Source organism: Ananas comosus, linkage group 13 (genome assembly GCF_001540865.1).
Source record: "Ananas comosus cultivar F153 linkage group 13, ASM154086v1, whole genome shotgun sequence".
In the NCBI taxonomy this organism is placed as follows: domain Eukaryota; kingdom Viridiplantae; phylum Streptophyta; class Magnoliopsida; order Poales; family Bromeliaceae; genus Ananas; species Ananas comosus.
In genome coordinates this window covers 10,215,911-10,227,935 of record NC_033633.1, presented here as the reverse complement: position 1 = coordinate 10,227,935, position 12,025 = coordinate 10,215,911, and the positions used below count along the sequence as shown (strand labels likewise).

At 35.6% G+C, this 12,025-nt stretch overlaps 2 protein-coding genes across 2 annotated transcripts; one reads left to right on the top strand and one right to left on the bottom strand.

Moving 5' to 3' along the window:
* LOC109719836 (proteasome subunit beta type-7-A-like) lies at nucleotides 854–7,505 on the top strand. Its single transcript, XM_020246665.1, has 9 exons — nucleotides 854–1,003; nucleotides 4,253–4,394; nucleotides 5,718–5,859; nucleotides 5,980–6,076; nucleotides 6,188–6,257; nucleotides 6,511–6,615; nucleotides 6,841–6,939; nucleotides 7,213–7,303; nucleotides 7,393–7,505. The coding sequence occupies exons 2-9, from the start codon at nucleotides 4,254–4,256 to the stop codon at nucleotides 7,467–7,469; spliced, it is 822 nt and encodes a 273-aa protein (XP_020102254.1). The 5' UTR covers nucleotides 854–1,003; nucleotide 4,253; the 3' UTR covers nucleotides 7,470–7,505.
* LOC109719070 lies at nucleotides 8,264–10,815 on the bottom strand. The gene is made up of 3 exons (XM_020245588.1): nucleotides 10,653–10,815; nucleotides 10,441–10,531; nucleotides 8,264–8,719 (listed from the first exon to the last, which is right to left on the bottom strand). Exons 1-3 carry the CDS (start codon nucleotides 10,720–10,722, stop codon nucleotides 8,584–8,586), a joined length of 297 nt encoding a protein of 98 aa, XP_020101177.1. The 5' UTR covers nucleotides 10,723–10,815; the 3' UTR covers nucleotides 8,264–8,583.

The window sequence follows — 12,025 nt, the reverse complement described above, 5'->3', positions numbered from 1 at the left end:
AAAAGTACATAACTAATGTACGGAGAACCTCTCAACTTGAGCAACTGTAGCCAATTCTGAATTAACCCCTCTTCTTTTCTTTTTCTTTTTTTTTTTTTAAGATTGAGACCTTTCAATATTTTTATAATTTAATTAAATAAAAAAAATTATCTAATTTGATAACTCTATTATTAGTTACTAACTTTTAGTTGATCTAATTTTATTTCTTAAAATATATTTAATACTCGGTTTGTTTCCATACATAATATTGTGTTCCGCATATTGTGGTGAGTCGATTAGATATATTTTTTGTGATCCCACCGGAGAACACAGAAGCATATCTCTATATATTTTTTCTTAACTCTAATTTACCTAACAACGTTAAATAAATCTCAATATCAAATTAAACTAAATTAAAACTGAGAGTCAATTAGATGGCTTTTTTTTGTATTTAGCCCTTTCAAAATTTTTTATTTTACAAATGACCCTAACAAATTTATATTTATATTTGCAAATGCCTAGATAGTATTTTTAAGTTGAACGCGGTGATTTTATTACCGTACTTAAATATAGTGATTGAATTACCTTATTTCTTTTTTTATTTTTTATTATCTCTAAGTTAAAAAAAATGACTAGAGTGTGGATATAAATACAATGATTCAATCACAGTATTTATATTTAATTTAAAAATACCAGCGTGACGAAGAGAGCGTCATATATGCAAATATAAATTTACTAGAGCTATTTGTAAAAGAAAGATTTTGAGAGGGTTAAATGTAAAAAAACCCTCAATTAAACAATAAACAGTTGAGGGAGCTATTCCAGAACGACATATAGTAGAGGGTGTCTTCATGCATTTTTATCTTCCAATGCATTTTCCTTGCTCCGTAAGACACATATAGGAAAAGGCACGGCCTTCTCCTTCAAATATAAATCAAATTAAAAACTCTTTCTCTCCATCAAAAGATCGCGTTAGCGATTCCTTTCAATTTGGAAGCGGATCGTCGAACTAAATCGAAGCCAGGTTTTGTTTTTTGTTTTTTTTTTCCCAATTTGTTCCTTTCTTATTCGTAAGAATTTGATAGATTTAGGGTTTTTGATTTGATATGATTTTATGATGAAACCCACTAACGTTAATATTTCATATGATGATGATGATCCACAAAGTTGATTTGGTGAGAAACAAGAACCCAGCAATCATCTTAGATCCCTAAGGAGGTGTTTGGATTGATGAAGCTGCGATTCGACCGTAAATCAAGTTTATTAAGTAAGAGTAGAGACATTAGTTTTAGTTTTGGCACCCATAATGAAGACACCGAGAAAATCCGGTAGGTAGCGGCGAGCTTAAATTCTCGAAAAAAAATTTCCCTTGAAATGGTCTGAACTCTGAAGTCATCTTTCGTAAGAAGACCTAAAATCTAGCTTACGACTAGACAGTGAGAATCTTCCCAACATTGTACTAGTCGATGACAAGACCGATATTTCACTCCCGCCAAACTTAAAGGGGCTGTTTGGTTCCTCCGAAAAGTGTGGAAAATAGTTTTCCAAAAAAAATTTTGGTTCCAAGGGAAAACCTCTTTTCCGGTCAGTCTTCCGTCTGTTTGGTTCCAAGGAAAAGTAACTTTTCTGAAAAAAAAAATTTCAAATTTCATGGAAAACTTGTGTTTTCGTTTTCCGAATTTTTATGTAGTAAAATAAAAACGCAAGTTTTCCATGAAATTTGAAAAAATTCGTTCTAGAAAAAGCTACTTTTTCTTGGAACCAAACAGACGGAAGATCGGAAAAGAGGTTTTCCGTGGAAAACTTTTTTTTGGAAACTTTTTTCCACACTTTTCTGAGGAACCAAATAGCCCCTAATATTTAAGTATTTAACCATAGTTGTGAAGTCATCTTTCGTTAAGAACTTAAGACAAAAAAAAAAGCCTACAACTAGACAGGGAATCTCCTCGGCATTATACTAGTTTTTTTGATTAAACAGGGATATACCCTATTTGAAAGTGTAAATAGGTACATAGGCGAGATTACACAGGTCCAAAGCCCCAACCTGATCACAAAAAACAGGGGAGTACTTTGTCAAAGAACTATCCTAACAAAATTACTCGTCCCTTAACCCAAAATAATACTCGTCCCCCGATTCAGAAGAGGTCGTTGCAAAGAGAAAGGAAGCTAGCTTGTTAGTGCAGACTCCCATAGCGTGGTGGTCCAGCAGATTCTTTGGCCTAGTTTCCCGCAGTCTTCAAAGCGATCGTAAAAAATTCTTCTATTCCGTTCTTTCCATAGCTCCCAACACGTCGCGGCGAAGCCGAGGTCGAAATGCTTTTTGCTTGTCCCCATCAATATCCTTCTCGATCGACACCATCTATCTGTAATCCCAAGGCATTATACTAGTTGATGGCGAGACCTATATTTTTTTCTCTCACCAAAACTTAATTTTCAGCCAAACTACAGTTATGTCGATCCAAATGCTCCCTACCTCAGCAATACCTGTGATGAGGTTTTCTGGTACCAATATAAACCTTATTGGTGGAGTTTAGTTGTTTGTGTCAATTGAAACTTTTAGTAATATTAGACGATTAATGATTTTTCTTTGTTCCGTATTAAGCTTTTCGGTGAGTAAAATGGGAGAAAAAAGTTGGTTGGTATTCTTGCACCAAGTAAACAGTAGTCAGTTGAATTGTAATTACGAAGAAGTTAGTGGTTTTGGTGATTATTACACGTATCGAATTCTAGCTTTTCTCCTTTGAAATTGAAATTTGGTCACCAACTCTTAGTAGTATTCGAAGTTTTTGTTATTCTCATATCTCTATATTCTTCAAATGCCGTAAAAGCTTTTCCTTGTTCCAAGCAACAGTAGTAGAGTTGATGAATAGTTTTAGTTTTCCAAAGTAGTCTCCCTTTTTATTAGTTGTAATCAATAATTAGTTTTACTGCAATCATTGACATGAGTAGAAACACAACAGGTTGTAGATTTTTAGTACCTTCCATTGCAACCGACAAAAGAAAATTTTGGGAAAATTGAGCAGGGATCTACCATTTTATTTTGTTATTGAAGACTTTGAACAATGCTCTAATGTTAGTTTTGGATATACCGGCTTTCAAGGGAAAATCGTTAATATGTTCTACTTTTAAGGAATTAGTAGAAATACGCTGATTATATTACAGTATATAGTTAAAAATTTAAAAGATTTATGGCATTGCGTGTTAAATTTTTAAATGCTAAGATTGGGTAATTTAAACTTTTCTTGCATTGCATGGTAATATTTTTTTGAACATTAAGGGGCCATTTGTTTTATAGAGTTTTAATACTCCAGGAATGCTATATATTTTCGATAAAATAATGAGAGAGCGGCAGTTGACAACTTGTGTTGGATGGACATATGGGTCTTTATAGGAAGTGATAAAATCATTCGAGATTCTCAATTAGTAGGCATCTTACATTCAAAGATTTAAGTGCCTATCAGCATAGGCCGTATCTACTGCGTCATATCGCGTCGACAAGATATTAACATGATACAGCACCCATGCAAAGGCCCAAAACTCTCTTTTCTTTAAATTAATAAGTAATTTTCTCAATAAAGCTCCAAAGACTTGATAAAGATACATAATAAGCAATTAGAATATTTTGTTGTTAAAGAAAATAAGTATTTCATGCAATTATGTGTCGGCACACATGTATTTTTTGTGACCAGCACCCATCGGCACAATCTGGCACGCACTGTGTTGTACCGTGCCGGCAAGTTTTTGACACAACACAACACTTAAATCGTTGCTTACATTACCATGGGATTCGCATACCTGAAGAATGACAAGAATCCATAAAACCCTTACGTCCTACTGCCCTAGCTCTAGCTGAATGCTGACAATCTCGTCATTTTGTATATTGCAAGCCACAAAAACGTAATGTAGCATAACCATGGGAGGGAAAATTCATTATAGGTTTAATTGCATGTAAGAACAGTACTAATGAAAATATATATTTCTCTGTTAGTCTGTAGTTAATGAGGAAAAAACAAACATTCTATATCCTGCAAGGGGAAAAAAAAGCAACCCAGCTGTCTGCTTTGTTTCTAGCGGGTTATCACTGTTGCTGTACAAGCTTATCTAGTAGTTCTATCAGACTTCCATTTATCTACTTGTTACCGTGTATTAACATTCCAATGTTGGATGCTGCATATCAGATAGATCTTACTTGATAATGAGTTCATTTTGTGATTGCTTGGGCATTGATGTGACGTCTCTTTGGTCTTCTGAGTTTGATAATTTCTCTCTGCAGCATGGCTAGATCACTTGATATTCCAACAAAAGGTGGATTTAGCTTTGATTTGTGCCGCAGAAATGAAATGTTACTGAAAAAAGGCATCCAGCTCCCATCTTTCAGAAAAACAGGAACAACTATTGTTGGCTTAGTTTTCCAGGTACTATTTTTCTGCCTTTTTTTTCCTTTTCTATGAACAGATAGGACCCACTCAAGATTTTCTAATATCGGTTGAAAAAGAGAGAAAAGTCGCTGCATTCAGTGTCTCTGTTAGTGATGTTTGAGCAGTCAAGTCAATTACTTTTCCATTAAGCATACCTTTCGCCATTTATGAGTAACATACTATTAATAATAAGTAACTTACTGTGAATTTTTTATGTGCAAATTTGCCATCAGTGGCGCATGTGACTGAATTTTGCATCTTAACGTCCATGCTTGATTATATATCAGGCGTACTTGCATATTTGGTTGCTTTTCGGCAGTAAGAAATACTATAGTCGAGCCGCAAGAAATATTAGTGAAAATTTTGGTTTATCTATCTTCCCATAATTCAAATCACTTTTTAAAGATATACAAGCTGGCTAATTCATAGAAGAGATCAATTCATCTACGAGAAAAAGAGAAAAAACAAAGTGAATGGTGACAAATTGTCGGTAAAATTGAATGCTTGGCAATGAGTAGTTATTTGATTGATGACGAAGTAAGAGAATTCTTTGCACCCTTCTTCACCTTAAGGGTTGAAGTATTATTTCGTATACATGTTTTATTTGGATTGATATGAGATACTTGGTAATATAACAAGATTATTGGCTTTGATAGAGTAAATTCGTTAAGATATAATTCTTTCTGATGTATTGTCCACCAGTCAGAGTGTTGCGGTAAAGAGTACTCTATATCGTGTCGATGTAATTGTTATGCCTTATGGCTATATCTGCTCATTTCTTTTTCTTATCAACCACGGTATCCTCTTAAAGTGTTTTGTTGCTCCACAGTAATATTGGAGATGGTACTTTTTCCTTTTTAAGCCACTTAGATTGGATTCATTTTCGAAATAAGTTGATAATTGTCCTTTGTAAGTCTCCTTCATCAAGAAAGTATGAAGTGTACATGTAACATTTTCTCTTACTTTTTAAGTGTAACTGGATGCGGAAAGGTCGCAATAACTTCATTGGTCCTGTTGGCTAATGAGTTATGCTATGCGGCTATACCCATTCTTAGGAGTTGATCAGAGTAGAAACTAGATGGTGAGAATTATATCCTCAAGAGATCTACACAAATCACAGGATGGTGTGCTCCACTCATCTTCTAAAGGACCCAATCACTTCACCTTGCATCCTACTCCTATCTACTCCGTGGAAGCGAGCATAGGATTACCGGCTAGATAATATATAATAATTTGACCTATTATATGCTGTTGTGAAAAACTGACGTATTAAAAATCTTCTATTTATTTTCCTAAATGTCTCTTTTTTTGTTTCCTTAGGATGGCGTTATTCTTGGGGCAGATACAAGAGCAACTGAGGGGCCTATAGTTGCTGATAAGAATTGCGAGAAAATTCATTATATGGCACCAAATATTTATTGCTGCGGAGCAGGAACTGCTGCTGATACCGAGGCTGTTACTGGTAGGGAGTAAGAACTTGCCACGACTTCATCACTGAAGAAGGCTCCTTTTCTAGACATCATAAAATGTGCCTTTCCAAATATGTTACATTTTTACGTATTAGTTTTATTTTTTTTCCCAGATATGGTGAGTTCCCAGCTGCAGCTGCACCGTTATGCAACAGGTCGAGAATCAAGGGTTATCACCGCGCTTACGCTTTTGAAATCACACCTTTTCGGGTAAATATTTATTTCTTTTTCCCAAAAGTTTTCTTTCAATACTCAACTAGTGCTTCATTTAGTATTATACTCACACTTATAAATGATTGAATTATTGAAATTTGCTGCTAGTTACCAAGGTCATGTAAGTGCTGCATTGGTTCTCGGTGGAGTTGATGTTACCGGACCACATCTGCACACAGTGAGTATACTGTTGCTTGTTAATCTTCGATTATTATTGATTTTCTTCATTTATGCCAAATGTAGAGATGCCTTCCAGCCCGTCTCGTACTCCCAATCCATCCAATCTCACTTTTTAACGAAAATTTTCGAATCAAGATGTAAAGATGGGGCGGAGGGCTTCTCGGTGGTGGCCCATGGCTGACATGGTGGACTAGGTCCAGGCTATAATTTCCCCGCTTTTAAAACCATAGACTGAAGTTTGTCGTACATAGGTTTACCCCCATGGATCAACCGACACTCTCCCTTTCGCCACAATGGGTTCGGGTTCTCTTGCTGCTATGGCCGTCTTTGAATCCAAATACAGAGAGGGACTAACTGTAAGTAAATTTACGTATAAAGCAAAATTGTAACTACTGTCATCACCGTCATTTTTATCTTATTCTTATTAACTATGATGGATTAAATTAAATAGAAGATGGATTTTAATAACTTGGTTAATTGTTTGCGAGTTGTTCTTTGTTCAATGTTCGGGGTTAACAACGGTCTTGTAAATTGTAACTCTGGATTGATTAGTTTTAATGGATGACAATTTTCTGATGCAGAGAGATGAGGGGATACAAATTGTGAGCGAGGCAATTTGCTCGGGCATTTTCAATGATTTGGGTAGCGGAAGCAACGTCGACGTCTGTGTAATTACCAAAGTATGTTACCTTAACTGCAGTATATGAATTTCGACTAAAGGTGCAGGAAACTTCTATTTAAACATTGCAATTTCACACACTGCCCCTTCCCATCCTCAAAGATACACTTTTGGAACGCTAAAACCCCTGAAAAATTGTAGTTCAAGTGGTTGAAGTATCGATTGCAGGGCAAAGTGGAATCGTAATACTTAACAGGGGGTGGTTGGTTTTCAATTTTTACCGTTAACGTTCGATTCACTTATTTTGTTCATTGTCACTGGTTAATGTTGTTAGGGTAACACAGAGTACTTGAGAAACTACCAGTTGCCGAACCCTAGGACCTATGTCAGTTCAAAGGGCTACAGCTTTGGCAAGGGGCATACTGGTGAGGCTTTATTTATATATATAAACAAGAAGATTCCGCGCCGACTTTTCAAAATTTTATTCAATTTTTTCGTTTTGTTTTGGTTGTAGAGGTACTATCTAGCAAGATCATTCAACTAAAGCCGAAGATAAAAGCAATCGAGGGTGGCGACGCCATGGAAGAGTGATTGCATGTTACCTGATTTTCTGCATACGAAATCGGATCATTACCGGGGGGGGGGTGGTAAATGATTATCACAAACAAATGGCTTCTGTTGTTGTAATTGCAAATGAATTTCGATCAGCTTTTGGAATGTTCTGTGATTTCACTTAAATCAATTGGATGGTTTTTATCCGGTTAATGTTCTATTCAGGTAAATTGCACTACTAGTCCCTGAACTTCTAGTCAAATTTCACTTTGGTCATCAAACTTTTAAGTTGGACATTCAACTCTGCAAACAATTGGAGTTTCTTTACTTTAATCTTTTCTTAGAGCAACTCCATGGATGGTTTGAATTAAAATATGATACGGGATGAAGGCCGGAGCTTGATAATAGTAAATAAAACACTTTCAAAAGTTCGTAGCGAGTCGAAACTTTAAAATTCAAGGCTTAAAATAAAGCTAAATTCTGTTCATAAAACATGCATTAGTTCCTGAAAGAGTTCAACAGATTGCTTTATTCAATATCAAGCATCCTCAAGATGGCTCAGAAAATCAGCTTCCCTCTCAGAAATGTTACATGCATGCCTGCTATCAAATACCGTACCGAAAAGGAAAATCATTTTCCTCAGGAGACTAACAGAAGCACTTCGTTACGAAGCCGACACACGGACATTCTTTCATTCACACCTCAACAAACACAAGAAATGTATGCTAATCACTAACTTCAGCTTAAGTTTTCGTCGAACTATTGCCGGCTACAAACATTGAGAGCATATTGCTTCGCACGGATTGTCAGAACAAGTCAGATGAAACCATACATAAGGAGAGGAAAAAACACAGAAAAGGCATCCATCATGAAAATATGTAACATGTTCGCCAACACCCTCTCCAACTTATTACTCGGATTATTCAACAAATTTAGGTTTTTTCCCCTCTATAGCAATATATTGTTACGCCTGACATGTAATTAGCAGGAGGAGATCCTTTTCGACAGCACACTTATGGAAAACAACTTCTCGAGATCTCATGGTAAACAAAAAGAGGAAAAAAAATAAAAAAAATCCTCCACTAAGTATCATGTATGATTGCGTAAGAACCAAAAGTTCGATGTAGGTTGAAAGAAGCAGCCTCAAATGATTTCAATCTTTCTGTGAGTGCGCAAGGAATTGGTTTGCATATTTGTCCACCTTCGGCTCGGAGGTCGAATGATGGTCAAAGTATTCGACCACTGCTGCACCAGCTAAGGCAGCCAGTGTTAAAGCCTGTGCGTGCAACCTGCAAGACATAACATACATATATTAGAAAACAAAAAAGTAAGGCCTATTACCTTTAAAGCAAGAAAAATACGTATAAAAAAAAGGTTTGAATGCACTAAGAATTGAAAGAATTGGAATATGTTAAAAGAAATGGAAGATCAGAGGTAACGCTTCAAATTATGAAAGGGCAGCAAACTGACGTCATTTCCAACATTTCCTGCTATTTCAGCCTTCGTAACTAGAAATCTGGTACTTGGTGCTAACCTTCAGGATGATAAAGTTATTAACAATTCTCCAGATCATTAAGAGCATGTTTGGTTCACCTATTTAGACTACGGAATCGGAATGGGATTCGTCGATTCCGATAACTGTTGTTTGTCTTACAGGAATCGGATTCCGATTCCTGTTTCACTTTGGGGTGGGAATGACCAAATCCATTTATGGCCCAATCCGGTTTTGACCTCCCGGATTGACCCATTCCAAAGTAAATTAACCAAAATCCTCTCCCATAAACACCTCCCCCCTCTCCCTTCATCTCTCTTAATCAAAACTCTCTCTCAAAATTGTTGAGTCTCATTCCAATTTCCATTTGAATAATGAACCAAACATTTTTGGATGATTCGTCGTTTCATTTTCCATTCCAAAGCAATCCAATTTCATTTTCCATTCCTATTCCAATCATGAACCAAACATGCCCCAACCTCTAAACTTCCAACTTTCTAAGCCATTAACACAAAAGGAATCAAGTTTCGCCTAAACTCTGAACTCGCTTGTCAGTCAGGGGCTATGGTCACACAAAGTTCTAGTTATTTATCTAGATACTGAAGATCTTCGGATTTCATATGTTAAAAAAAAAATGTAAGGACAATATAAAGGTGGATCCTAGAGCTGTAAGTCGGCAATGTGCCAACAGTCCTAAATAGTTCAAGTTAACACTATTTTTGACCTGAAAATGGAATTACAAACATAGATAGTCAAAGGTTTTGCTTGACGCCGAGGAGGATACTTATATATTTCCATATATTCCCCCTCCGTTTCTCAAAATCTTACCACTTACTAGTGTGTCAATTTTAAGCGATTAGCACAAATACACTCTAACTTAACAACGAGACTCGAGAAAGCAAACAACCAAAAGAGGATTGTGATACCAAACAAAGACAATATCCCCATTATTTTCATCACCTCCGAGACGAAAAAGCCTCTAAGATATAGTGATTCTAAATAATTTAGCTAATAAGAAAGGTCGATTCTCTAAAGATGAAGTAGTTAGCACATAAATGGACCATAAGGATGACTTGATCGATACCACCACTGAATACAACTCATCCCACGACGTTTACATTTCAACATTTGCAAATTTTATATAACATAACATAATCTAATTAAGCAATGCAATATAAAAAAACAAAAAATTCACACTCTTGTTAGTAAATTAAAAATTAATTTTCTTTACACTATTTTTGTTTTTTTAAGATATTAGGTTAAAGAGCAAGTTTTTTTCGCCCTTTTTGCATCTTTATTAGTAAACCCTAGGTACCATAGGAAATGAACTAAAATTTTCTCTTTCAATTTCTCTTTTATTTCCAGATAGGATCTGGGGCCGTATCATCAACCTAAAAAAAAAAAAAACCCAGAATTCTCGCATATTTCGCAAAAAACTAATACATTTGGCATCAAAATTGCACAAAAATAACAAATTAATGAGAATTAAACATAAAAAAGGGGGAAAAGGGGAAAAACCTTGCGTGTATGATCTTAACGCTGGGCTTCATATTAGGCCGAGACCAATTGTACGCGATCGAACCCCCGATTCCGCTGAGCCAAAGACACCCTGTTTTTCCCCCCAAAAAATCAAATCAAAAACCTAATTAGAACATCGCACCTCAAAATCCCTAAAATCCCACCAAAAAATCCGTAAAAAAAGGGCGCAAAAAAATTCCCGATCAAATTACCAACAGCTCGAAGCTTGTGCTCCACCACCCACTTCCTCATCGAATCGATCTTGCTCGGCGCCTCCGCCATTTTCCTCGCTCGAGAATTTCTAAGAGAGAGAGAGAGAGAGAGAGAGAGAGAGAGAGAGTTACGGAAACAAAAGGCGTCCCCTTTCGACGCTTCTCATTGCAATGTATGTATTTATGGGCGTGTGATTTGTGAAAGGGTGGTTGCTAAAATGCGCCGCACCAAAATTTTGACGAGGGTAATTTGGTCAAAGTTCGACAATGTCTCATAATTTTTCGCTGTTTCGTGTTGTAAGCAAGGACCAATGCTAAGATGACACGTGTGATGAGAAATGTTTGTGACACGTGGCTTTAGGTGAGTGGATAGGACGCTTCATCCGTGTTGTGGGCTCGCGTTGCGTGGGAACCTAGCGAGGTGCATGTGTTTTGTTTTGGTTTGTTCTTTTTCTTTTGCTTTTCCTTTTTATGCTTGTGTTTATTTAATATATATATATAGAGAGAGAGAGAGAGAGAGAGAGAAAAGAGTTGTTGACCTCAAAAAAAAAAAAAAAAAAGAAAAAAAAAAGAAGAAGGGGAATGAGAGGTGGGTGTCCAAATTGGCTTCTACTCTGTGTTCCCCTTACGTGGAGCGGATTTTCAAAGACTCGAATTCAAATCCAACTTCAAATTTAAAATTCGAATCTGAATTCAAATTTGAATTTAATATTAGAATTTAAATTTAAAATTAGGACCCATCAAAATTACAATTAAAATTTGAGTTAAAAAAATTTTAACTGTAAATTTTAAAATGTAATTCAAAATATAATTTAACTTAACATTTGAATATAAATATAATTTTAAATTCATAAATTATAAACCAAACAAAATTAACCTCCAAAAAAAAGAAATTTGAAGACCAAAATAAAAAAAAATTTTAAAAAAAAACATGCAAACATTCAGCGCCAGCACAGCAATGATCTAATTTTTTTATCATAGAAGTTCCGTTATCGAAGCTTCTTCGCTACGATAAGATCTCCACTAGGATGTCAGTAGATCCGGATACCCGAAATTTTATCCGAATCCGAATCCGAACAGAGCGAATATATCCGACACTAAATTGATATGATTTCGGATATAGATATCAAAAATAAAAATCCGACAGATATAGATACGGATATGGATTTTAACTGCATCTGACCCCAACCCGAACCTGACATGAACTCGACCCGAACCCGAATTTATTTTACATTACATATAATATGTATATATGAAAAATTGATTTATATTTGAATTTGTATTTTAAAAATTTAAATTTAATATAGTATATTTTGAAATATTGAAAAGAGAAATAATTGTTTGGGGTTTCGGGTTCAGATTTCGGGTTTCGA